This window comes from Nanorana parkeri, unplaced genomic scaffold (assembly GCF_000935625.1).
Source record: "Nanorana parkeri isolate BGI_ZX_2015 unplaced genomic scaffold, ASM93562v1 scaffold336, whole genome shotgun sequence".
NCBI lineage: Eukaryota > Metazoa > Chordata > Amphibia > Anura > Dicroglossidae > Nanorana > Nanorana parkeri.
Genome location: NW_017306604.1, coordinates 554,461 through 581,975, shown reverse-complemented (window position 1 = coordinate 581,975; position 27,515 = coordinate 554,461). Strand labels below are relative to the sequence as shown.

The following is a 27,515-nucleotide window of genomic DNA, read 5'->3' as shown; positions in this document are numbered from 1 at the left end:
GGCAGGGCGGGGGGCGGGGGCGGCGTTGCTGTCTTGCCTTGGGCAGCAGAAATTGTAAATACACCACTGGCTACACCAATGTGTTGAACATAGAAAGTATAACAGATTTATCCATCAATGCCTGGATGGAGGCATCCCCTGCTCTTTTGCATTGTATTCTGACAGCTGATGGTAGCCACTGTCAGAATACCCGAATGTTTGGCCAAGAATTTTCCAGCCTGCTACTTCGATCAGCTAATTGAGAGATGCTGAGCAGAAGGGTGCCCACAGGGGCACTCACAGTGAGAATTTTGTCCGGTTTCTCAAGAAGTGGCCTAATTTTGCACCATGTATAGCCTACTTTAGGCAGGGCTGATGACACGTCAGCATTACCAGCCACCAAAAAGAAGTTAGGAGTTCACTGGATTTTTGACAGGAACACCCTTTCGCTGTCAATGATGTGTGGCAAATGTCACGGCAAAGAAAGGCCTCAAAGAAGCTCACGGACACAATGGCAGCCATAAGTCGGCATATTCCTGGTAAAAATGATCTGGGTGGCTATAATATTGCCCAAAATGTTGGTGAGATATAGACAGACAGACAGCTTAATAAAAGGATACAATGACTCTATTACATTATATATATTTATTTAAAAATGAACATATTAAGTTAGACAAATCATTACAAGACCAAAACAAACTGCACATACACTATATACAAGAAATAAAAATAACTTTAACATGCAAACTTAAAATCCATGAAGTAGTTGTGTAGCTTTAAGTGTATATCCACTTTTGCAGTCAAATCGGGAAAACACTCATTCACATAGCAGAACTCAAACAAAAAATACAAAGGTGGGTGGGGGATAAATGTTTGCATAATGAACACTGTCTGTACTGTGCTGACAGATCTCATTATCCCTTGTAAACTAGATTTGGACACTGTCTGTCCTAACAGAGAGTTAAAGATCTAGAAGCATTGTATGGTAATGAGAGGAAGTTCGGTCTGTCCCTAGTCATTCTATAGGGACAGGCAGAGATTCTGGTCACTTTGAGATTGAGAGAGAAGCTTGCAGGGCCTGCTACACAGAGACATCTAAGGCTAGGTTCACACCTATGTGACACCTCACCGTGTGGTCAGGAGTCGCCAAGGTGTGAACCGAACGCGATGTGGGTGCCATTATTTTCTAATGGCACCCCAGTCACGCCGGGCGAATGGCGTGGTTTCCCGCTATGATTCCACATGTGCTTCCGAACACGATTGTGGCTCAAACAGCCGCGCGTCGTGTATCGCAAACTAAAGGTACATGTACCTTTATTCTGTGATTGCCACGTGGATGTCACCCTATTGAAATCAATGGGGCCGTGCGGCAATCACTGCCTGCATTGTAGCGGACCGCACAATCCCGGGACGCGCTTTCCGGGTGTTGTGCAGTGTAGTGCAGGTGTGGACCTAGCCTAAAAGATAAGAAATATACTTTGTTTCATCATTGTTAGATATGCTGTGTGAATGGGAACACATAACAAACATATAGTGAGGTTTTCTCAAATATGAGGACAATAGTGGACATACACTGTGTAAACAAGCTCTCCCGGTCATGTTTTACCACTCTGGTGACCAGAAGAGTAACTTATGGTAAGATCTAAAGAAATACTGGTGGATAATGTGTAAAGCAAAAGCAAACTACAATGGGATTTCCCTTTCAAAGCTACTAATATATCTTAGCTTTGTACACTATGGCAATGTAAACAATACATATTAGGCTCCACTAGAAGAACTAGAAGTGGAAACTGGTGACAAAATTGTATTATAACGTACAATTCTGTCTGACCTGTTTCCAAATGATTTTATGTATGTGGCGCCCTTACTTTGCAACTACAGTGGGGGCAGCCAGTAAGGCGTTTACCAAATACCTACTCCATGGTGAGAAGAAGTTGGCTCCAGGCACCATAGCAAAGAACCTGAATGTGTTGCTTATTAGAGGTCTGAAACAGGCTGCTCATACAGTAGCGTGGGTGCTGCCAACGATAGGCAGCCGCCCTTAAGTACACACAGATATTAAAAGTTTTCCGTATTGGAAATGCTGGAAACTCTAAGTGGGGCCATTTGGATTCTGGCTTTCTTGATTTGTACTAACAATCCATTCAATACAGAGGTCAAACAAATACAGATGACATTTCAGCTACATATTCAGCATTCTACTTACCCTGACCACATAACTGGCTAAAGCTGAGCTGGCATCTATGCTTAAAACCAATTCAAATGTTCATAGGAACGAAGGTTATTCTACTTTTCTATTTACCCAGCAGGTACATAGATCTTTCATATTCATATGAAGTGGAGGGCAGTGGGTGAGCAGACCCCTCTATTTATCAGGCTTGCAGTTTAGAAATGTGCCACCTCCTGAACAAAGCACTAAGATTCACCCTGCAGAGCTAAGTATGCCTTCTTAGCATATAACCTGATGCTGCAAGCACAGAGCAGATAGTGCAGATCTTACATAAGGACCTTGTTTTCCCATTGTCCATGGGAGCAGGAGGCATGAGCGGAACTGAAGGTCAGTTCATTGTATTATCCCCTTCGCACACCGTATCGTTATACCCCAGAATCCAGCAGGTGCTGGAACAACTGGTGGATAATGCCACAGTATACAATCTAGAACCTTGATTCTCAACTGGTGGGTCGTGACCTAAAAGTGGGTCGCGACTCCATGCTCAGTGGGTCACTGCATGCCTTCCACTTTTCGAGGTGAGAGACTCCTCAGCCTCGCCATAGCGCAGTACTGAGAGTTCTTACGCCGGCAGCCATTCAAAATATGCTGCCAGGCACCGGGTGTCAGCTTGAGGTGGGGTGGGGTGGGATGGGGCAATGGAGCTCCATCCATAAATGTATTGTTTACAGCTCCCTCACGTGACCTGTTGAGGTGCCTGGACTGGAGTGGCATCACATTCTGGCTCCCAGCACCTCTACAGGGTACACAAGGGAGCTGTACAAGCAATGCACATATGGATGGAGCTACAGCACAGTACCGCACACTACACCCCAGGCTGAGGATCCACCCCAGTTCTCGTAAGATAGGGAGACTGGGTGGACCATAAAAAGAGAACAAAAAAATTATTTATTTTGGACTGTGTATGTGTGTGTGAGAATGTGTCTGTGATTGTGTGTGTGTCAGTGGCCCGTTCACACTAGTACACTAGTACACTTTCACGTCAATCGCAAATATTGCGCATTCTGGTGCAGGAGGTGCGTTGCACTGCAATTCATTTGAATGGCACCCCAAATGCACCTCCAACCCACAGTTTGATCGTCCACACGGAAACGCATGGTACCGCAATGCTGTGTGTTCCAGTGCGATGCGACTTGGGTCACGACTTAATGACCAAGAGGAAATGTGGGTCCTGAGGTTACACAGGTTGAGAACCACTGATCTAGAAGATATGTTGTCCACACACCATTCTGCTTCGGGATGTCATCTTAATTCATATTCCTTTAGCATGACATGTGAATGCAACATTTCAGGAAGCCTCAGAGGACCCCTTCGTCAGGCAAAGTGATCTTCTAGATTGAAGGTCAGTTCAGACCAGGGGCGTCCCGAGGCTGGCTGACACCTGGAGCGGTAACCGAGTGTTACCCCTCCGAGACGTCACTGCGCATGCGCGTGACATCACCACGCGCGTGCGCGATGACGTAATCGCACACGCGCAGCAATATTCTGATACCTGCCGGCGGCCATCTTGGTGATGGACGCCGGCAGAGAGAGGAGGGGACAGTCACCCGGCGGGATAAGGTATGCCGCCAGGTTTGGTGTCACCCCTCCAATGGTGTCACCCGGGTGCGGGCCGCACCCCCCTTGTGACGCCACTGGTTCAGACCCCTCTCATGTCACCTTGAGTCTCTAGCGATATCTTAGTGTAAACAGGAAATTATATTTGGGAAATAGTTATAGTCAAATAAACAAACCATCAGATTAAGCTCTACAAATACAATTTTTTTGGTGCTAGATTTGCACTATAGAGTCAGTCTACCCAAAATGTATATTTCACAGTTTAGTAGATGCCAGAAAGTTAAACCACCTAACAGTTCCTATATCTCACATAGACCCTACTGGTGCAAATTGAGAAACATGGAGCAGCTCTACCCTCTTGTCTCCAATCCCACCACTGGAACCTCGGGGCCCTGTAAAGCTTCCGCCAGAGCCTTCACTCAACAATAGGTAAAAACCATCACTCGTAAGTCCATCCATTCAATACTTTATTTGCGATAAGGCATAAAAGCGGCAAAGAAACAAATTCTAATGCATTTCAGCCCCCAAACTGCAGCTACGACTAAGGCCTAGTTTGGGGGGCTGAAATGCGTAAGCTTTTTTTTTGCTGCTCTTTATGCCTTATTGCAAAGTATTGAATGGATGGATCCCCTTATGAGTGCTGATTTTTACTTATTGTTGAGTGAAGACCCTCCTAGTGAGATTTCTGCAGTTGACTTCCCAGATCAGCAGACCTGCCGGGTCGTAATGGGGTTCTACACCTTCTCTTGCATTTCTAATCTATTTTATATTATGCAGAATGCAGTAGGAGTGCTTCGAACTTGGTGGGTGCAAAGTCCGGGCTATGAGGAGGAGAGCTTTTAGAAAACCCAAGAGATATAAGATATGAATGGGTGACTCGGTCCACACAACTCCACCATAAATATTACAAACTCCTCTATAATGTTGGGACTTCTGTATGGAAAGTACCAATCACCTTCCAAATAAACTTTTTGCAGATCAGAGTTGAAACAAAAACTATGGGTGCTATGGGCTACAAAACTGTTATTATCACACTTTCCACACAGTAGCCCATTGGTGAAAATACTGCGTTGGAAGAAGGTAGGAGAAGTACTTCCTGTGAAGAAGGTTTTAGTGTATTTAAAAGTGTTATGATAAAAAATGAGGAACTACCATTACCATCCCTTCAAAGATGCAAATAACTATATGCAATGATGAAAGGTGGTGGGGAGCAGTTGAGGAGAACTTTGTTTCCGGGGCTGTAGGTCCACTTTAATGCAAGCATGTGAGTAGGACAGGTAACTGACATTTGTAGAAGGAGAGATCAGCAACGGCAGCCTCTGGTTTCCTCTCAGACGCGTTCCAGCCTTTTGTGCCCCCGTACTGTATGTCTGTTACCATAACAGCACGAGCAGATTAGGAGTTTAGCATTACAAGCTCCGCTGTCAATCTGCTCCCCAGAACATAACTATGGGATGTCAAATACTTCCACAGACTCGTTCCAGTTGTATATGAGGAGAAATGAGTAATGGCACCGAAGGCAGATTTTGACCTTTTAAAAATAGCTTACAACCACAAAAAGCAAAGCAGCATCCTACCGTCCTTTCTTTCTTTGCATATCATTTCCTGTAAAACTAAAGGTGCACATTAATCTCTATGGTAACTGCAGGTGCTTATACTGACAGTCAGTGCAGCCAAATATAAACAGTTGTGTGCTTCTGTTTATAACAAGCAAACATAGAAGCAAGATTCATGGAGGTGTCAAAGGGATGAATGATCTTTATAAAGACCCCCCTTCAAAATGATGCTAGATACAATTTATGCCCCGAACCTGATGGGTGTTCACCTGCTGTCTTCAACTCAATCATATCCCTCTTGCTACATTGTAACATACATGTCATTAAAAATTAAAATACTCTAACAATATATATTGACACAATAAAAATAAAACATGATCTGCAATTTCAGGAAAAAAAAGGTACAAAATCCCCTATTTCTCAGTGCTTCAGATATATACAAATACTTCTTAAATACTAAGTATCAATGGGAAAGTCCTAAATGTTCGTGTCCACTGTGTCATATCTTTTATGTAAGATTTGATGGCTTGTTTCTATACAGTGTTTACTTCAGTGCAACAGAAATGAGACCAGTGCTTTCAGAGCTCATAGAGAGCACGCACACTGAGCATGTCCTGGCCACGATAACATCTGGGTAAAGTCCATTGGAGTTAAACATGGCGCCCGGTCAGGATGAACAAAGGTTTGTCCTCCTTGGCATTGGATGTTTGGAACTCGTCCCGTAGACGGAACTGCCACTCATCCTCCAGTTCTAAGCGAACTACGGTCTGGCGAAGGGAGCTGCGGTCCTGACACACAACACACAGTGTGGCATCTGAAATTTAAAAGAAATAAGAAAAAGTAAGTACGCCTCTAGGAAATTAGCAGTAGATGTCCATGAGACCGAACTTTGTCTACTTTGATGAGCATATAAATGTTTGTAAATTGTATGAACAAGGTCAGGTACAATAGGTCTGAATCTAGGGGCACTAATGTCCGAAGAGTGCCTGCTTCTATGTTAATGATCCCATATCGGTGCTAATATGTTAAATCCTCTACATCAAGGGTAACCAAGCATTGGCCCTCCAGCTGTGCAGAAACAACAAGTCCCATGAGGCATTGCAAAACTGATAGCCACAGGCAGGATTTCCAGAGGCAGAGGCATGGTCAGATTTGTAGTTTCCCCACAGCTGAGGACCAAAGTTTGGCTACCCTTGTTCTACATCAGATCCATGACATAGCGGGTGGCTGAGGAAGAATATGATTCCCTCTCTACCAGCATTGGTAGCCTTCTCTCACTTGCAGGTAGGGTTACAGAATGTCTGTCTCTTTCTTCCAACTGGCCGGTACATGAAGCCAATCAGACTGCGGAGGTGTGTATATGGTAAACTTAGCAACAATAAAAGGAAAAGGTTGGGATGCCACTGGCATGGAGAGGAGATGGTTAATTAGCTGCCCACCACAAAAAAAGGGAATTGAATCTGATTTTACATTTTCCCTCTCTCTGTGTCAAAGTGGACAGGTTGGTGAGGATGAAGTCACCCGTTACCTAATGGAAATCCTTGTACTAATAATTTTGTATTCATATGGCATGATTTTAAGCATAAAACCTGTAGCTACACAACACTGGTAGCAACGTGGCTAACCAAACCTAAATGATATACAGTATGCCACTGCCATCAATCACTGCTCTGTTAGATTATTCAATTGTGTGTGAATTTTAGTTTGAGCTATTAAGATCTATACACAAAAAAGCTTTTTTTTTCCAACAGGCTCTAAGAAATGGGGGAAGCCATTTAAAAAGAAGCCTAAAGCTCCAAACGCTGGCTAAAAATAAAACACAAAATATTGAAATGTAATATGTTATAGTGCCCTGTTGAGGAAATTGCACTTCCTGTTCAAGAAACACATCAGAAAGTGAAAGTTTATCTCTCAAAAGTGAGAATAAATCCCTTGATAGACAAATGTCATCAGAGCAGGTGCTGCCATTATAAGTAGGAATGCACCGATACCAGTTCAGATACCAGTACCGATACCGGTGCTGATACCAGTGCCGATACTTGGCATTTTCATGAGAACGACAAGAATTCCAGCGGTTGCAGCTGGGACCTGGCTCCGGCTCTCCACCGCTGTCCTGAAATCATTTGTCTGTATTGTTTTAGAAATACTGTCACATGACACAAAACAAAAATGTATCAGTACTTGTATCTGTGAGTACTTGGACAAGTATCAGTAGAAATTCATGTGCTCCTTACAAATGACAGCTGCCTCCTAACTTTTGATTTTTTCTCTACTCTAGTCTTGGAGCTGGAAAAGTATCTGTACTTGTACTTGTACCGAGTACGGTACTTGGTATCGGTGCATCCCTAGTTAGAAGAGTTCCCCTCTATTCCTGTTCTGATGACAATTATTAAATTTTGTTTTTCCCATCACTTTCTGTCTTGGTGACAATTGTTACTAGAACAATAGAGAGACACTGGCACATTTAATGACAGGGCGTGAGATTTTGCAATATCGGTGTCTTGCTTACCTTTCAGAAATTGGAATTGTTTCAAGAAACTGGCTAAAACAAAGGAATCGCACAGGTGGAGCAAGAGTCCGCTAAACGTCACCCCTGTGCAGTTTACATTGACAGAGTGGGGCCGCGAGCTGGCATAGCACACCGTAATCTGAAATGAAAAACGTTTGATTTTAGTCATTGATGAAAATGAACCTTAATTGCATATAAATAAGTTGATAGATGTGCTCCAGTATTTGCAACATGACACTTCCTTTCCTCCTCTCCATAACATAATAATCCTAATACAATACAGCCCATATACCCATCGCACTCAGAACCGCTGTTCCATAAATCCAAAGTGGGTGCAACGGGTGTCGACAGATGGCACCGCCTCAGTACATAGATAGAAGAATGGACACAGGCACTCAAATAAGAAAATCAAGTACGACTATTTATTAACTTACATGCTGCATAGTAAAATACACTTAGTGCAACGTTTTAGGGTCTCACAGGATCCCCTTCATGAGGCAGAAACAAGTGAACTGAAGTAAAGGGATCCTGTGAGACCACGAAACCTTGCACTGAGTGTATTTTACTATGCAGTATGTACATTAATAAATAGATATACTTGGTTTGCTTATTGGAGTGCCAGTGTCCATTCTTCTAGCTCTGTAATCCTAACACACATTTTCTGTCTAAGGGTGACAATGCAACCCCACCATAGACACATTTATGTGAGCATCGATGTCACCCTTGGACAGAAAGATCATCATTTACCAAAAAAGCCTAAAATAAGAAAACATTCAGCCACCACATCTAAGGACTATACTGTATATAACAGGGTTGAACAGAAGTGAATTTTGTATTAGCTGACATACAATGGTGTGTCTTGTAAGTTCTGTTATCATTAAAGGAAAACTATTTACTGTAAAATATTCTTGAATAAACCCATAGATAGATTTTCTAAAAGTGAGAGCACAACCCAAATTATTTATCTCTAATTGAACCTCTGTGTGGAACCCTACAAATCAGGGAGATAGGGGGAAGGAGGGATGGTGATTAACTGATTCAAATGTGTCTGTAATTTGAGCTTGAGCTATTGATCTTTGTAAACAGCAGCATCATTAATATTAGCCTGGTTTAGCAAGCAATATTTTATATTTACCTGTGTAAAACTATTATGAAAATATGTATTTTTAGCTTCCCCAAAGTGCACCTGTCTAACCAGAAAGCAGTAATTTTATGTGCTGAATCAATATTTAGATAATGTTTGAGAAACATCTGACATCATCAAAGCATGTAATGTCATTCATTCCAGCTAGTTCATATTTATTGCACGAACACAACACTGGCTATTTTTCTGAAAAAATTAATGAGCAAGCTGAGAGATTACGCAAGCGAGCCTTTAATAGTAGCAGGAGATATTAGCCTATGCTTGGATCCAACAATAGATTCTTCAACGAATACAGTACGGGCCCCTAAATGTCATCTGAATACTTTACGATGTACGTTCTCTAAACTCCAATTAGTGGATATTTGGAGAAAATATTAAATCCAAAGGAAAGAGACTATTCTTATTATTCCTCTATACATAATTCATGCCCTAGATTGTATTATGTTATGTTGGATCATTACCTAATAGATATGGTTCAATATACACAGATTAAGCCAATTACAATCTCGGATCATGCGCCGGGTCTGATATCTTTGTGAATCCCTAATACATCATAGAGACAATATAATTGGAAGTTGAATGAACAGATGCTACATGATCCAATTACAATAAGGGACCTAACAAGCATATTAGAAATATATTTTGTAGAAAATGATAAGGACAATATGTCATCAGCAACAATATGACAAGCTCATAAAACAGCAGTGAGAGGAAACCTAGTGGCTATGGGAACTAAACAGAAAAAAAAGAGAGGAAAAGTTCAATACAAGCATTATTGAAAGATATTGGGGAACTGGAACCGAGTCATAAAGTTCATCATGATAATACTGTCTTAGAAACCCTGCTTTTGAAAAGAGAACAACTGAAGGAAATAGTAGAAGTGAATACTACACACAGTGCCCGATTTACTCTCTCTGCTGCCCCAAGGCCAGGTTCCTCAATGCGCCCCCCTACCAGCCAACCCCACCCCTCCTTCCCCCATGGAGAATGGCAGACCTGCAGGCTGCATACAATCTCAACGAGATCACTAGTACAAAACAAGCTGCGGCTTCCCCATTGTACATTTAGCTCTGCTTGCCCAAGCAGGGCTGAATGTAGAAGACAACTACCCTGCATGTCCTGGGCATCGGGAGAGGGGAATTCTACACCCCTGCTGCCCCTCTACTCCCTGCTGCCCCAAGGCTGAGCCTTGGTTGGCCTTGTGGGAAATCTGGCCCTGACTACACATGCTTATAATATGGTAGCTTGCAAATATTATAAATATGGGAATAAACCTGGGAAAATGCTGTCACGAGCAGTAAAGTTAAAATAATCTGCCTCTTATATTTCTAAAAATTAAGAATAAATCTGGTACATTAGTTCACTCTACCTCAGACATAATTAAAGTATTCCAGGAATATTACCAAGAACTTTATCATGTGGAGAAAACGAAAAAAGAAGGATTAGTATCCCAGTGGAAAGAAAAAATTACATCATATCTACAAAAAGCAAATTTGCCATCTGTAGATGAAGAAATACTCTGGAACTACCCATAACCCCAGAAGAAATTAAAGAGGGTAATAAAACTACATCATTAGGTAAAAGCCCTGGACCAGGCAGTTTTAAACTTCTATATAATAAATGTTTCCAAGAAGAATTAATTCCCTTTTTCTGTAAATATATTAACTATTTAGGAGAAGGAGAAATTATGAGACCAGAATCTCTTTTAGCCCTCTGTAAGAGTCCAGGGCTTACTACACATGCGCCAATGGCGCATAGCCGCAAGAGAAAATCCACGCCAACTGCGCATGCGCCAAAGACGCATCAGTGCGCCAACCCGGGCATGCGCAGAAGACCTGATGGAAAAAGGCAGGAAAATGCCCAGGAGGCGCACAGGAAGTGACCTCAACCTGATAGAAAAAGGCAGGAAAATGCCCAGGAGGCGCACAGGAAGTGACCTCAAACTTCAATCATCACTTCCCTATATAAGCCCAGCCCAGACACTGCCAAATTGCTGGATTATCTTCAGTCCCCCCTTGTTCCTGTGCTAGTGTGTAATCTGTCTGAACTTGTTGTGACCTGGAAACCTATTTGACCTCGGATTTGTGCCTTGACCATTCTACTTCTTTGCCCCTTTTGTACTCAGCTGCCAGATTGGAACCGACCCCGACTTGGATCTCGACCATTCTTTTGATTAACCCTTGTGTACTTAGTTGCCAGAGTGGACTTGACCTCGGATCTCGGACTAAGGCTTGCACGGTGCTCTGCACCCTTGGCACCCGTGCCACTCGGTGTCCACCAAGTCTCTGTCTCCATCTCCAGAGACTTCAAGGACCCGAGGTGCAAGGGAGGCCTCCCCACTACTTTGGTCTCACCTCAGGTACGTGACTCCCGTGACACCCACATAACGATTCTACCTAAACAGGGGGAAGACCCAGCTCACTGTACGAGCCATCGTCCTATATCTCTATTAAAAATAGATATCAAGCTATATGCTAACGTTTTGGCTCCTAGGCGTCGTCTTCTGTTGCCAAACTGGATAAATCATGATCAGTTGTGTTTTGTCTCAGGGAGAGAAGCGAGAGATGGAGCCCTGAAATCTATATCTCTTATCCATGTAGCACATACGCAGAAGTCACCAGTACTACTACATAGTTACATAGTATTTGAGGTTGAATAAAGACATTAGTCCATCAAGTCCAACCTATTAGGATCTCATTCTAGGAGTACCTGTACCCCTGTATATTACGGTCCCTTAAGAAATCGTCCAAAAGTTTCTGAGAGAAGCGAGAGATGGAGCCCTGAAATCTATATCTCTTATTCATGTAGCACATACGCAGAAGTCACCAGTACTACTCCTATCAACAGACGCAGAAAAAGCATTCGATAGGGTGGACTTGGACTTCATGTTCAGTACATTAACAGAAATGGGATCAGGAACCAGGAACTTGCTTGTTTCACCTAATGACATCCTCGATAAGAATATATAAAAAAAACTTTAGCACCTTTTATGCCAAATGCGGCTAAAGCACTTATTCCAAAATATTGGACATCCCTAAATATACCATCAATCAAAGAATGGTTTAAACGAATAGATAAGCTGCGATTCATGGAGGAACTAGTCCATATGAGTAATGACGATTATAAAGGCTTTTATAAAACCTGGACACCATGGCTAGATTTTAAACAATCAGAAACATATATTACACATATGATTGAACATATTAAAAGCTCTACATGTGGATTTAGAAAGAGGGAAGAAAGGATTCTAAGTAAAGAAAAAAGGAAAAGAGGTAAAGAGGGGAACTAGAAAAACATAGATGGATAAAACAGTCCACAGAAGTGACTAAAAACTGATGGAAATAAATTGAATTCCTACAAAATGAGGAGACGGGGACAGGGTAATCCCATTCCCTGTTTCTACTACCCTCAATAGTGCTTTTTGTTTTTTTCTGTCTTGAGTTTGTTTCGTATGTGTGATTTTAATGTATGTAAATATAGATTACGCACTAAAAGGAAAAAAAAAGAGAAAAGGGGTCTTTTTTTTCCACATGAGAAGGTGTAAGGAGATATAAAGATACAGTTAGATATAATAAGAATTAATAAAAGACGATAATGTAATGGAATAATATAAATAGAATAAGGGGACAAATGGGAAGAAGGACAAGAAATATGGAGTAAATCAAGATACAGGTGCACCTAAAACACTAGAGGATGAACAAGAAGTTCACTAAATTAGATTTAAAAGTCTAAAATAGTGTCATACACAAAGTTATATAGACAATTGAGGAAAAAGGTACTTCCATTCACACGAGAGAGGAAACCTAAAATATAAAAAAAAATGTTTCCCTCTCTCATTTAAAACACATTTTTATCTATCTCACCTAATATATAAATATAATTATATGGTACTGAATATAAAGGGACTATAAATAAAGATAAATGGAACACTAAACTAGTATTCAAAGGGAAGGGATGACCTCACATTTTAAAACGATCCCATATAATCCCCCCACTTAGCACTCCTTTTCCCCTTTCCCTCCCCCCTTTTTTTTTTCTTCTTTCTTTTTCTCTCTCCTTGTGGGTTGGCAAAGGTATTGAGATGAATGTAATGATCAAAGATCTATGTATAATGTTATAGGTTAAGATGGATAAATGGATATAGATATAAATGTATGTGTATATGGAAATGAAATAGAAGCTGTATGTTAAAACCAATAAAATATAATTACACACATTCCAGCTGGCCAGTATGCTGCAGCCTCATGCATCTTGGTTCTGACCACAACCTGGCTTAGTTTGAAGCAGATCATGGACAAGTATATGAGGATAGTAAAGTTAAAGTTCCATGTACCTGAGGGCCAAGGTTCAGGTAACAATCTACCACCAGCACCGGGTGGCTGGAGTCAGTGACTGATAATGGGAAGAATCGCTGGCTGTGAAATTGGAGGAATTTCTCGAGGAGCAGATGAGCCGGTGCGGCCAAGACGGTATGGTTGCTGTCAGGAGCACAGATGTAGTGAGCTGTCGAGACTGACGCTGACGAATCGAGAGCCTGGAGGATAAGTAAAGAAATCAAGTATTATTGTCTAGCTGACACCAACTGAAAGAGTTTCAGAGCTGGAAGAAGGTTGAATGGTGAAAACAGGTCATCCAGAAGGCCACGAGACAGGAACTTAGAGCCCAAGGGTTGTCCACATACAATCTTCATTACAATGTAGTAGACCAGGAATCAGTCAAGGGGATGGTAGGTGCAAAATCTGCTACCTTGCCCAGGGCCTCATTCTCCCGTTATTCTTTCCTGAGAGAAGCCACTCACAACCTAATCTCAAAGTGCCCAATTCCAGCATTTCTTCTAAAGAGCAATCAAAGATTTGACCATGTAGGTCTTTCCTAGGGTGCAAAACATTTTTAGAAAGGAAAAATAGTCTATCTATCTAAATTTCAACTAATCCAGTCAAGGTAGTGCAAGCAACGCTGCAGAATTTTAGCACAATTGATTAAAATTCAGAATTAAGTTATAAAAATTGGAGCAGAAGATCAGGGCAGGATTTACTCTCTCTGATGCCCCAAGGCCAGGTTCCTCAATGCGCCCCCCACCCCATGGAGAATGGCAGACCTGCATACAAGTGATCTCGGTGACATCGCAGAGATCACTTGTACAAAACAAGGGGAGGCGTCCCCGCTGTACATTTAGAAAAGAAATAGACATCGGCACTCCAATAATAAATCTATTACGTCTATTTATTGACGTACATCAAAAGCAAAATAACACACTTAGTGCGACGTTTCGGGGACACACAGGAACCCCTTCATCAGGCAATTTAGCTCTGCTTGCCCAAAGCAGGGCTAAATGTAGAAAACAACTACCCGCCCAGCACCCGGAATTGCATGTCCTGGGCATAGGGAGATAAGAATTCCACACCTTTGCTGCAACTCTACTCCCTGCTGCCCCAAGGCCGGGCCTGGGTTGGCCTTGTGGGAAATCCGGCCCTGCAGAAGATACTGGTACTGGAGACACTGGACAGGTCAGATAATACAAGCTAACACCCTTGCCTCCAGTTTTCCAGCTATTATCAATCAGCCCTCATGTTTGTCTTTGTGAAGCTCTGGCAGACTGAGACCTCGGCTTGCCAGAACACTGAGTATGCAGTTGTTCTCACTTTTGGTTTGATGTGCAGAGACCGGTGTCCTCCCACAGCGATTTGCTTCTTCATGACACTAAACCGATTAAAACGACAAATGAGCAGCCCAGAGCTGTTCACTCGCAGATTAAAGTCAACGTCATCACAAGTGAACCTAGAAGAAGGGAGGATAGAAAAACAGATCATCAGCCTACATGTAACCGGAAACAACTATACCATATAACTCCTCTACAATGGGAAGTACCTATAATGACGATGCAAAACCTGTCTGTAATCTAATGCTAGTAATCTGTCTTCAGTCTAAATCCAGCTGTGCTTTTTTTTTTTTTTTTTAAACACAGCACAGTGGCTTAGTGATTAACACCTCTGACTTGAAACACTGGGGGTCCCTAGTTCAAATCCCAGTCAGGTTGCTATCTGCATGGAGTTTGCATGTTCTCCCTGTGCTTATGTGGGTTTCCTCTGGGTAGTTTAGTTTCCTCCCACACTCCAAAGACATGCTGGAGGGTTAATTGGCCCTATGTGTATGTGAGATAGGGACCCAAGATATTAAGATTCTTGAGGGCAGGGACTGTGTTGTGTTCTACTAATTGGTTCCCTGCTGTTACACAGAGCTAGAGGTCAAATTTGAGGCAGTCTTTTGCATGAATTATGGCATCCCTGGCAATATCTTTGCACTTTAAATGTACCATTGAAAATAATTTGTTATATCAGTTCGCTAAGTGCAAAAAATAGCTGTTGGTCTTACCAAAATGTTCTTCAGCTCATAACTTATTGTGTATTCTGCCTCTGCTATATTGGTATCAGCTAGCATTGTTCCCAGCTATCTCTTTGGACTATAGAACCCCCCATGTTGTGGAAAAGTAGAGAAAGGGAGGTATTCTGTAGTCCTTTCCTAGGATGACAACACTGCATAGATACAGTACAATGAGAATTGTCCCACTGGGACAGGAAGTGTGTTACTGGCTGGATCGCCAGATAAATAGAAAAAGGGGAAAAAAGGCTGCAAAATTAAAACGAATGCACCCACCACATCTAAGGATGGGTAATCTGCAAAATTTTACACTTTTATCTATGGGTGTTTCCTATATACTGCTTACTGCATTACAGTAAAGACTTCTATCAGGTAAAATTAAAATTCTGCATTCAGATGACCCCTTTAAGGGGCATATTTATAACATATTTGCATTTTCCTATTCCATTCTCGGACTCTTTCTGACAGATCTCTGAGAGTCTTTCCTTCATTATTGGATGTGTGTTGTGTCTTCCCTCCTACCTGTTCTGGTTGTACTGAACGTCCTGCGTCAGGTCCACATTGAGGAGGAGGAAGTCATGCAGGTGGCAGCGGGTGAAAGGTTCTCTCAGGTCTCTGCTTTTGGTTTTACTGCTCCACTTCCGCATGCCCAGCATGGCGTACTGAGTGATGTTCTGCGTCCCCTCCATATGCTGCAAGATGTACTTCAAAGATACATTTTTTTCAGCCCATGTGCAATCCCTGGAGTATATTAAAGTATTATTAGACACAGGTCACAGATAGAGACACACAAGGGTCAGTTCACATAGATTATAAATAACGGTTATTAAAAGTAAGGTCTGCTTTCTAGAAAATAAATAATACAATTCACACTTCTTCATATAAGAAAAAACGTCCATTTATCATTTGTTTGCAAAGGGGCCAGTAGAGTATTGAAATTATGATCAGTGGATTGTGGGTGCAATGCTCTGGCTGCTGCAGATTCATTCTCTCATCCATATCCATACCAAGGTACGCACATTCAGTAACATGGATGGAAGGAAGAATATATTGAATACAAGTGTGGTGACTTGACAAACTTCTATTGAAAAATCCAGGTCAGGTGGTGGTTGTCAGGCAGAACCCCATTAAGAAGATTTCTCTTCATTTCCTGTCCAGGTGATGGGTGTCAGGCAGAACCCCACTAGGAAGAGTTCTCTTCATTTCCTTTCCAGGTGACGGGTATCAGGCACAACCCCATTAGGAGGATTTCTCTCCATTTCCTGTCTAGGTGCTGGGTGTCAGGCAGAACCCCATTAGGAAGAGTTCTCTTCATTTCCTGTCCAGGTGATGGGTGTCAGGCAGAACCCCATTAGGAAGATTTCTCTTAATTTCCTGTCCAGGTGATCGGTGTCAGGCAGAACCCCATTAGGAAGATTTATCCTCATTTCCTGTCTGGGTGATGGTAAAACCCAACCTGACGTTCTGACCTTCTCCAATCTATCCAAAGTTAAAAGAAACCAAGGCCTCACAGTTTAGATGTCTGTGCCAAGAGGAATTCAAAGACTCTGCATGCGTATTGACCATGCTGCTTGTTCATACACAGTGATGGCCTCTATATCACATATGCAACATTCACGGACAATAGATTTGCTCTTTCAATTGAAAATCCTCCATTACCGTTTCTTTACAAAAAAAGAAAATCACACAGGCATTACGCTGTCTCGGGGGGTAGGCAACCTCAGCACTTCAACTGTACTGTTACTACAAATCCCTTCATGTCTCTAGGAGTCATATTTGTGGCTGTCAGAGTCTTGCAATGCCTCATGGGACTTGTAGTTCTACAACAACTGGAGTGCTGAGGTTGCCTATCCCCTGTTCAAGCTTTGTTTCACCATTAGTCTGGCATACAGTACAGCAGCACAGTGGAATAACACATATAAGTGAAACGTGTCAGTGACCTATGGGGCACTATAAGGCATGCAGACTAATGACGAGTCCGTTCTGCATTGTACCTTGTATGGTCTCCTGTCACCCTGACGTCCATGGTGTTCCACATCACACAAGAATCATCTGTGATGACTATGAAAGGCCAGACGTCTTGGGGCTGGACCCCCGGCTCAGCCTGTCTGTTCCGCTCCAGTTCCAGGTTGTGATAAGACAGCTCCTTGATGAGGAAATGAGCAGCTCCTGAGGAACAAACAAGACAATGTATATGTACTGCAATGACGAATCCTCGGACAACCCAATATATACAAAATAAAGATTATGCTGTATTGTAGGTGCCCCCAGTAGGTATCATTAGATACAGATAGAGACACACAACTCTAAGACAAGACACACAACTCAGCTGTGCACACACAATTATTTAGCATCGTTGTTGCTTGATGACCTGGTAGGTAGACGCTTAAAGTCAACCTGTCATCATTCCTAACATGCTGGTGCCTAACCACCTGTTATTAGGCATCTTATCACCAACTCATACCCTTCACAAGTGCTTCTATTCACCCCATGGACCCCCGCATCTGATGGGCAGAGGAGCATGTTTTGATGGAAGTATTTAACAGCTAATAACATCTACTGGAGGTCAAGATTTACATAAAGTTGGTGGCCAGGTCCTGAGGTCTCTTAAGGAGGCCTTCTCAAACAAATGATAGATGTCTATATGTCAGGAATGGTGACAGGTTCACTTTAAATAGCAACACATTAAAAGAGTTTCCATAACCTTTCTCCATAAATGCCTTGAATTTTGGCCAATTCCTGCTGAATCGTCCGAAATTCAAGCCATGAGTGGCCCTGTCGACACAAGCCATCTCAACAAACTTTGAAGTAGCCAGGTGGGGAGATCACTCCATCCATGATATTTAGTGTGGATGTTGTAGTCAAGCAATCAAGTAATTGTAATCAACTGAAGTAGCGTATGGCTAGTTTAAGCTGTACTCTGTGCTTTTCTCTGCCGTGTCTCAAATCACTCCTAATACCCCTCTATCTGCTGTTGGAAACCGGGGATCCCTAGCCTTTTCACTTGGGGTGCTAGTGGTGCATGCTAACGGGGAAGGTGGGTGTGAGTAGGCGGGGTTTGTGGCCTCTGCATCATATCCCTCCCCAGCTCTGGCATCCGGGTCTGGTCAGCCTCCTGCTTGGTTGCCAGTGGCTGGACGGGACACCGGCCATAGCTTCCCGCTCAGCTCCCTGCAACCAGGGAGAACACTGGTTGCCAGGAGCTTGGCGGGACATCATCAAGGGCATTACAGGTTGCTAAGAGCTGGGCCAGGAGATGTGTATGGCCGTTACACATCTCCCCACCTGACTTTTAGCAATCTGGTACGCTCTGGCCAGATATGGGGTGGCAGGCACGCTGAAAACATTGTGCAGAAGAGTGGCCATGCCACTTTGCCTGCTGCCCCCAAGTGACCCAAAGAGATGCCACCTGAGGCAATTGTCTCAGGCTGCCTCAATATGGGGCTGGCCCAGGTGGGCAAGAACACAAATTCAGCACTATTTGCAGGAAGAAGCTACTGATAGACATCACAAACTACAGAACAACCAACCAGTGCAATGTAAGCAAGAAGCACACTGTATTATCAAGTTACATATTGTTTGTTCATTCTGAGTTTGGCACTCCTAGGCAATTCCTATCTGTAAAATGCAGCAGGTAGGCAGTCACAAGAGACCAAATATTCACACTACTCCTGATTGAAACATTACAGCAGCAGCAAGGGGTATCTCTAAGCTCATACATGAAGAAAAAGGGGGGAAGGGGGCATTTATACTAAGGCTGTAAGAATTTCCATACTGGATGTTTTCTGTGATGGATTATTTTCCGAACAAGAAAAGGATTAGACTTCGTTTTTTGTTTAATTACTGGGAAAAAAACAACTTAATACTATTATAACAACCATGTTACAATCATTCCCCAGGTTCCCACATGTTTGTGTATGACTATTATTGGCAGAACAAAGTCAGCCCATACAGAATAGCTCCGGAGCAAGGGGGGGGGGGGGGCATATTTATTTTTTTCCTTTTTTGGGTGGTGGGGTTCCCTTTCAAATTCCTACCAGACGTACAGGATCTGGTATGACTTTTGAGTCAACCCCATGCATTTTTTTTTTTTTTTACATTGGGGATCCCCCCTAACATTCCTACCAGACCTAAAGGGTCTGGTATGATTTGGGAGGAGGACCCCGCGCTGTTTTGTTTTTGTTTACATCTACCTAGCAAACAGAATGACTGAACAGAATGCTGCTCGGCTGCATTTGGCTATTTACTCTCTGCTGCTGGGCCCCTTGGGGAATAGGGGTAAACAGCAGAGAAGGAACTGCCAAACGTTCACCTCGGCGGATCCAGATGTTGCGTTGGCTGAGGCGAACGGGTTCTTCCCTTTGGTTCGGCCTCAGAGGTGCAGTGAGCCGGAGCCAGATGATGTACTGCTAAAAATAGCCATACGGCTGCGGTGAATAGTCGAAGAGGCTTCGGCTCACTTCACTTCTGTTTTTCCTTTGGCAGCTTATTGAATAACCCCTTGAAGTTGTTTTCTTCATTAAGGAAAATAAGGCTGGAAGAGTCAGCTTTTATGATTGTAAAAAAATTTTTTTTGAATAATAACTATATTTTCTTGGTTTAGTGCGCAGCTGTTCATAGAACCCCAATTTAATTTACCCTCCGTTCTAAATTGACCTCGTACAATATGGTTGTAATCATTTCAATCTGTGGGCAATTTTTTTTTAGATTTACCAACAGATAAGCGGCGTAAGGCCCAACCTAGTGGTGGAACTATCGCCATAGCGACTAAAGCGGCCGCAATGGGGCCCGGGGTACAAGGAGGGCCGGCCAGGACGAGGAACAAAAGGTTCCCCACGATGCCGTGTGGGCCGCCTGGGTCACTATGGCATCGCAGGCTGCTGGCTGTCACTGGCGGCTGTGAGGAGGAACGTGCCACTCTCAAGATCACTGACAATCTCACGGCCGCTGCTGAGTCAGTGACAGCCAGCTGCAGAGGAGGAGGCTGGGCCCGGAATCAGCAGCAGGGGAGGAGGCGGGACCCGGTGTCGGCAGCAGAGGAGGAGGCAGGGCCCGGCGTCGGCAGCTGAGGAGGAGGCGGGCCCCGGCGCTGGAGGAGGCTGACAGGTAAGAGGTGTGCAGGGGTGTGACCAGCCCACCTGAGACCCTGCAGAGGCCACCGTAGAGAGTCTATGGTGGGCTCTGCAGGGTCACTCTCAGGTGGGCTGTTTGGGACCTCAGATGGGCTTGGCAAGGGTTATAACTAGAAATCACAGGGCCCCATACAAAATTTTGCTATGGGGTGATTTCTAGTTACGCCCCTGGCCCAACCTTAGGAAACTTTACATTTTCTTTCCAATCACAGGGATCCTGAGATTGTGCAGAGATTGTACAATACTGTGCTTTGTGTAGCTGATTTCAGTTGTCCCGGTGGAGCTGGAACTAGGATGATATGACAGCTGACAGTGTGATGATAGACAAGTAAATCTAAACCACCTCCCAGCATTCAGCAGAGATAATTAACTTACAAAGTACAAAAGACACCAAATATAATAATGAGAGAAATAAGAACGTGGAAGCAGAAGTTAGTGAAAAAGGCGTTCAGTCTTGTTTGTGAATGGTAAAGGTCGGAGATGTCACCGATGTGTGCGAGTGTAATGAGGGGACAAAGGATACAGACTGATAATGAATGTCAGGTATCTGCAAACAGGTCACACGAACCACGCTCTGATTTCAATTAATCGATGTACATGTCTGCCCTGCTGCACCGCTGCTTTTCATGCTGAGCCCTTTGCTGTAAATCAAATCGTTTTGCAGATTAACAATTACAGAAAGTACAGAAAACAAAGAATAGTTCTTCATCCTTTAAGCAGAACTCCAGGCAGACAGCTAAGTACAGCGAGGGCAGTAGCAATAGTTTGAGTGCTGCAATAATGCTTTTTACCAAGATGAAAGGGTCATGGTTAAAAGTTAGGTTTAGGAGTTAAAGCAGAGGTGGGCAAACTCTGGCCGTCCAGCAGTAATGAGACTAGAAATCCCATCATGCATCTGTCTTTGGGAGTCATGCCTGTGAGAATCTTTCAGTGCCCTATGGATTTGTAGTTCCACAACAGGTGGAGGGTCAGAGTTTCTTTTTTTTATATAGTCGAGAAGAGTTCATTTATTACAGGTATTTATATAGAGCTGACAATTTACACAGTGCACATTCACATCAGTCCCTGCCCTCAAGGAACTTACAATCTAAGGTTCCTATCTCACATGCAAACATACAGGAGCCAATTTAGACAGGAGACAATTTACCTTCCAGTATGTCCTTGGAGTGTGGGAGGAAACCAGAGTACCCAGAGGAAACCCACACACAGGGAGAACATGCAAACTCCTCCAGATAGTGATCTGGCCAGGATTTGAACCGGTGACCCCCAGTGCTGCAAGGCATAAGTGCTAACAACTGAGCCACTGTGCTGCCCATTAAAACCCATCATGTTTATTTGCCATATGTATGCCATTCAACAGAGGTCCTTCATTTTCTGTGCTGTAGACGCAACAGGAAGTGAGTGAAAATTTCTCTTAGGCCCCGTTCACACTTCAGTGAAGCGTGAATGCCCATTGCCTGATTACCGCTTTTGCCGCAGGTCCCCATTGATGTAAAGTAGAAACGCATGTCTTCCTGGCAGTGTTTGGGGTGCGATTGATGGTAATGGCACAACAAGCGTGGTATGCAATTTTTAAAGTGTTTCATGAATGCGCATCAAAGCACACTTCTATTGCGCGTTTCACATGTACATGAAACACTCAGGTGTGAATGGGGACTTCAAGTGACATTAAAGTCACCCCCCTCCCCCCAATGCTGCTTTAAGGACTTACCTTAAATGATGCCTCTTGATCCGATCATCTTCTTCTTTACTGTAGTTTTCAGGCGTCCCTCCAGCGCTGGTGACGGTCTCTTATCCAGCGCTGACTGCTGTGTCTTCTGTGTCCAACGGTCTCTGTGCCCGCTGAGTGCATTGACTTACCCTGTGTCTTTCCTCTTCTCCCCGCCGAAGATCTCTACTGCGCATGCGCCCGCCCCATCGTCCTTCATGGCTGCTCGAGAATCTTCAGATCTTCGGACATTGTTTTTATGTTTTTGCATATGTCTACTGCTTGCTATCAGAAGATACAGTATATGCAACAAAAAAGAAGGTTTCATCCTACTTTAAGTGAGGAGATTCCACTTTTAGACAGTTGACATTGGGCCAGTTGTCGTACAGAAAAATTTCCTTCTATGCGAGTTCTGGTGACAACTGGAAATTTTGGCTTTGCCCTCACGTTTAGCCCTGGTGACAATTTTCACACAAGCAAATAGAAAAAGGTAAATCTCCCAAGTAAAGCCACAGACAGCCATATAAACCATTATATACCAAAAAAAAAAAAGAAGAGTTTTGACTTTAGATAAAGTTTAATTTTAAGACACCGGAAGGCACTGCAAACACAGTTGTAAAAATGTTTTTTTCAGGTCTATGGGTTCCCTGACCTCTCTCACAATGAAAGCTTTCCAGTCTGGAAACTGGCCCATGACAATGCCCTCCTTATGTCTAGAGTTTTATCTCAGCAGTTCTAAATCCAGAAGACCAATTAGACAAAGAGGAATTCGGTCAGAAACTACAGGCAGTATCTTCAACTCTGCCTGTGATAAGCAATAACTGAAATATGGTGTAGCAAGCATTTTAAAAAGTGACCTTATAGTAAATATGATAATAAGAACTCAGACTATGAGTACACGGAATACACCATAAATTCCCTACTACTGATGACACTTACCCACTCCGGAGCTATTGAAGATACTAGGCAAGACCAGCATAATGTGGTTGGGCCAATACTTTTTATAGATGGCCATCTCATACTCCTTGACGACTAAGATGTGTAAGTGACTGCTGCCATCCATAGCGTGATACAAGTTAAACAGACCGTGTTCGTGGCGGCCCGTTGTGGGTGTGAAGATGGGGCTTTTCACACAGTCAGCACTCTGAAAGACATAAAAAAAGGAAGTCTATGTCATAAGGGAAAGACTACATTTAGAGGAATATGTATATATAAATCTGCATAGTTTATTGGGCCAGGGAATCTTCATGTACATTCATTGTGTGCGAGTTAACCAGGTGTTGTGAGAATGGGGCAAAATCAAATGTTGTTAGTGTATCGTTTCTTCATGAGAACTCTGTAGATCAGGGGTGCCCATTAGGTAGATGGTGATCTACCATTAGCTCTCAAAGCTGATGCTGGTAGATCACGAAGGCTGTGAATGGCGGCCCCTTTATTCCATTTTGGTATATTTATTTAGCTGTGCACACATGATTACCTATGAGCATGAGTCTGCTGAGCCGAGCTCCCTGACACCTTTCTGGTGGATACTGGTGGTTGAAGTGCTATGTATTACATCAAAGAATATATGTTTACACAGCCTGTTGCAACATACAGCAAGGTGAGCACGGAGAGAGGGTGGGGAGAGACAGACAGGAGAGAGAGGAAAGACAGCCAGGGGAGAGAGCGCAAGGAGAGACAGCCAGGAGAGAAAATGAGGAATGACAGCCAGGAGAGAGAGAGAGAGCGAGGAAAGACAGCTAGGAGAGAGAGGAGAGACAGCTAGGAGAGACAGCCAGGTGAGAGAGAGCGAGGGAGGTTTTTTTTTTCGTTGGTAGATCTCATGTAGCTCGTCATTTGAAAAGTAGATAGTAAGACAAAAATTGTGGGCACCCTGTTTTAGAGAATGAGCATATAAATGTTACCACTGCTACCCTCCACAGTATCAGTGGTTACATTTATAAGCTCATTCTTTGCAGTGCTCTCTAGAATTGTAACACTGAATCTCTAGAGAGAATGAGCATATAAATGTAACCATTGCTATCCCCGTAGGAGCAGTGGTTACATTTATATGTTCATTTTTTGCAGCACTCTCTAGAATTGTGACATTCTATTTCTAGAGAGAATGAGCATATAAATGTAACCATTGCTATTCCAATAGTAGCAGCGGTTACATTTATATGTTCATTCCCTTTGCAGTCTCGAGAATTGTAACACTGTATCTTAACTAACATGTAATTATCTGCTATGATCCTCAGCTTCATCTAGTGGCCATAATGTGGCATTTTCCCCAGTCACTATGTTCTGAATAAATGACCCTTTTGAAGAACATTCAAGAGAAATTATACTAAGAAAATTTGTGTTTGTCCCATCCTCATAACAGCTGGGGTGACATCATTGCTTTTACCTTATCCGAGACAAGCGGTAATCTCATGCTTTCAAGCTGACCGCCTGGTTGACTGAACACAAAATGGTGCTCCTTGGATTTAGGTATGATGAAGTGTAACTGTATTTCCTCTCCCAGCATGGAATAGGAGAATGCAAAGGCATGTAAGGTGGACTCATACACCTGGAGACAAGAGAAAAAGAAAAGATTGCTGAGAAATATTATAACAAAATATATACAGATACATATATGTACACACACACACACACACATATATACACAGATTTCTACAGGTCTGGCCTACACATGTGAATTCAAAATGTAGGCCCACATTACAACATAGACCCATATACCATACAATGCATACAGACTCACAATGTAAGGTAACCAGGTCTACTGCTCATGTGCGTGGTCCCATTTTCCGCACCATAGGAAAACAGGGCTTGCACGTATGTATGCGCACTTGGGCGTACGCGCACAGGCGCGCTAATCTGGTGCACAGGAAGTGATGCAGTACCTCTGAATTGATCTCCTTATTTAAAGCAAGCACAGCCTGGGCTTAGTTGCTGGATGGTCTTTCAGCTGTTCCCTGTTTGCTCTGCCTGTTTACTGCTCCTGCATCTTGATCCGGATTGAACCTGACTGCTTCTGATTGCTGCCTGCCTTCTGACCTTGGAATTGTTACTGGACCTTGCCTCTGCCTCATCCCTTGTACCTCGCTGCCCGACTGGTGTGACCCCTGGCTTGTCTGACCTCGATTGTGGCTACTGCTCTGGTACCTTGCGGTCCACCTGGTGTGCACTCGGCTCAGCTCTACCCGATCCTGATTCTGGACTTCTGCCTGGCACGGTGTTGCCCCATCCACTGGCACCCATGCTACTTGCTGTTTCCCAGGCTCTGTTCCCATCCTCAGAGTTTGGGGGACACAAGGTGAAAGGGGAGCCTCCTCATCCAACCAGTCTCCAGCCAGGTACGTGATACACAACCATACAGCTTAGTATTTATACCAACCTGGAACCTGGGGTTGTACCCCATGTACTGATGGCACTGCTCACAATGGTGGTAAGTATTATAAGAGGCATATTTCGATAATCGCATGCGTGTTGTTGGGCGTTGTACATAAAGCTCTTCCTTTTTCCGGTTTGTTGATGATTTTTCTGTAAGCAAATAATACATTATTATTGAAATTTATCAAGCCAGAACCAAATTCTTCAAAATCCCGGTCCCTTCATCTCATGATATCCTGGTCAGTGATATACTTCTAGTGTACATCACATCCAGGATCAAAGGCTTGGCTTGGGTTGTGGTCACTACACTACACTACAGAGCTGAAAAGCTACATATGACTCCACCAGGAGGACATGACAGTAAGTAAAAAGAGGCTTATTGATGCCACACTTTGCCTTTTTGGTCAATTTTCATCACCACCGCTATATATAAAGTGGACCTATCATTAAAGGCACATGTATCAGTAGTGCACATGCTGGGAATTGCCAAAAAATGTAAAATGTTTGAATCAAAGGGTAATTTTGTGGTTGCCACAAATGAAAGTTTACTACTCTGTGATGTCATGTCACTACTAGCTGTCAACCTAGGCAAAAAATGACATGGCCTCTGGCTACCAGGTTCACTGTGGGTGTTTGACACTAGAAGACACTGCAGAGACTACACAGCAGTGATCCCTTATTAGCTTAGTATGAGGATGTAATCAGATGAACAAAAACTCTTTAGCTAACCCACAGTACTTTGGGAATCCTTTGTCATGTTTTAAATGTTTATCTGCAAAATCTGCAAAACAAATGTTTATATATTTATATTTATATATATATATATATATATATTATATACAGTTCAAGTTTTTTTTATAGTATAATGTAGTGCTGTTTTTATTTACATTAAAAAGTTAGTTTAAAAATGGTCCATTTTAGGATATATTACCATATTTCTCACTCCCAATTTGCTTCCTTTTTTCCAGGCTGAACTGTATTTACCAACATTACGTCAGGATACAGTACATTTGTGAATACTGGATAAGTATATTTATTAAACCTAATGGCTAACTGGATGTTTTCTATGGTACTCTACTTATGGTTACTTATTTTTATTTATTAGGAAGGTTGTGGCAGATGTTTGTATATCTGCACATGTAGAAGCCGATTACACAAAAATAGCCACCCTGATTTCCTTTTCTAATGGGCCTCATAACACCCACGTACCAGACATAAATAACGCAGCCACATCCACTGTTAAATATCACTTGGCAATCTATGCCACGGAGTGTCTCAGTACACACAAAGAGCTTGGGGTTAGCTGGGAGAAAGAGGCTTTGTGTAAGAAACCACTTTCAGGAAGTTAGACTCATTTTACAAAGCTTCTATTATTGGTACTTGTAAATGTCAAATGAACAAATTATACAAAATATATTTTTATTTAATTTTTCTGTGATTTTAGTCTTGTTAGTTAAAATTACCTCTGTACACTACTATAAAAGCATGTTAGATACTGAGAAGGAGGAACAAAGTGAATGTATGATATGCAAATGTTAAGGAACATATGTTATGTATTTATTTTCAAATCCTCATTTATATTAAATGAAAAATGTGGTTACTGATCATGTATCACATGAAATGGGGGATGCCCGTCCTCCATATCTACACTCACAAACTGGAATGGGAGCTGCAAAAGTGCTTTCTTTCTCCATAGACAAAACCACTCAATATTCTATAACACATCATCTTATAATATACACATCATCACAACGTAAAGTGACATTAAAGTCACATTTTTCCCCCTCCCCCCAATGTTAATTAAAGGAGAACTATGGGGTCAGTGTTTTTCCCCATAGTTCTCCTTAGGGTAACGGGAGGACACAAACTAGCGTCCTCCCGTTACCCTAAGCTCAGTATACCGCGAGCTACAGCTCGCGGTATACTGAGACGCCGCAGCCGGAGCGGATC

At 42.9% G+C, this 27,515-nt stretch overlaps 1 protein-coding gene across 1 annotated transcript in view; it reads right to left on the bottom strand.

Moving 5' to 3' along the window:
* Positions 1 to 5,597: 5,597 nt before the first annotated feature.
* GREB1 (growth regulation by estrogen in breast cancer 1) overlaps positions 5,598 to 27,515 on the bottom strand; it is a 142,404-nt gene continuing 120,486 nt past the window's right edge. Inside the window, exons 25-33 of the mRNA XM_018558387.1 lie at positions 25,570 to 25,715; positions 24,580 to 24,741; positions 23,133 to 23,337; positions 17,348 to 17,522; positions 15,876 to 16,094; positions 14,618 to 14,753; positions 13,309 to 13,509; positions 7,832 to 7,970; positions 5,598 to 6,136 (exon numbers count right to left, since the gene is read on the bottom strand). Coding sequence (XP_018413889.1) covers positions 5,973 to 6,136; positions 7,832 to 7,970; positions 13,309 to 13,509; positions 14,618 to 14,753; positions 15,876 to 16,094; positions 17,348 to 17,522; positions 23,133 to 23,337; positions 24,580 to 24,741; positions 25,570 to 25,715 — 1,547 coding nt within the window. The 3' untranslated portion in view covers positions 5,598 to 5,972. The remainder of the gene's footprint in view (positions 6,137 to 7,831; positions 7,971 to 13,308; positions 13,510 to 14,617; positions 14,754 to 15,875; positions 16,095 to 17,347; positions 17,523 to 23,132; positions 23,338 to 24,579; positions 24,742 to 25,569; positions 25,716 to 27,515) is intronic.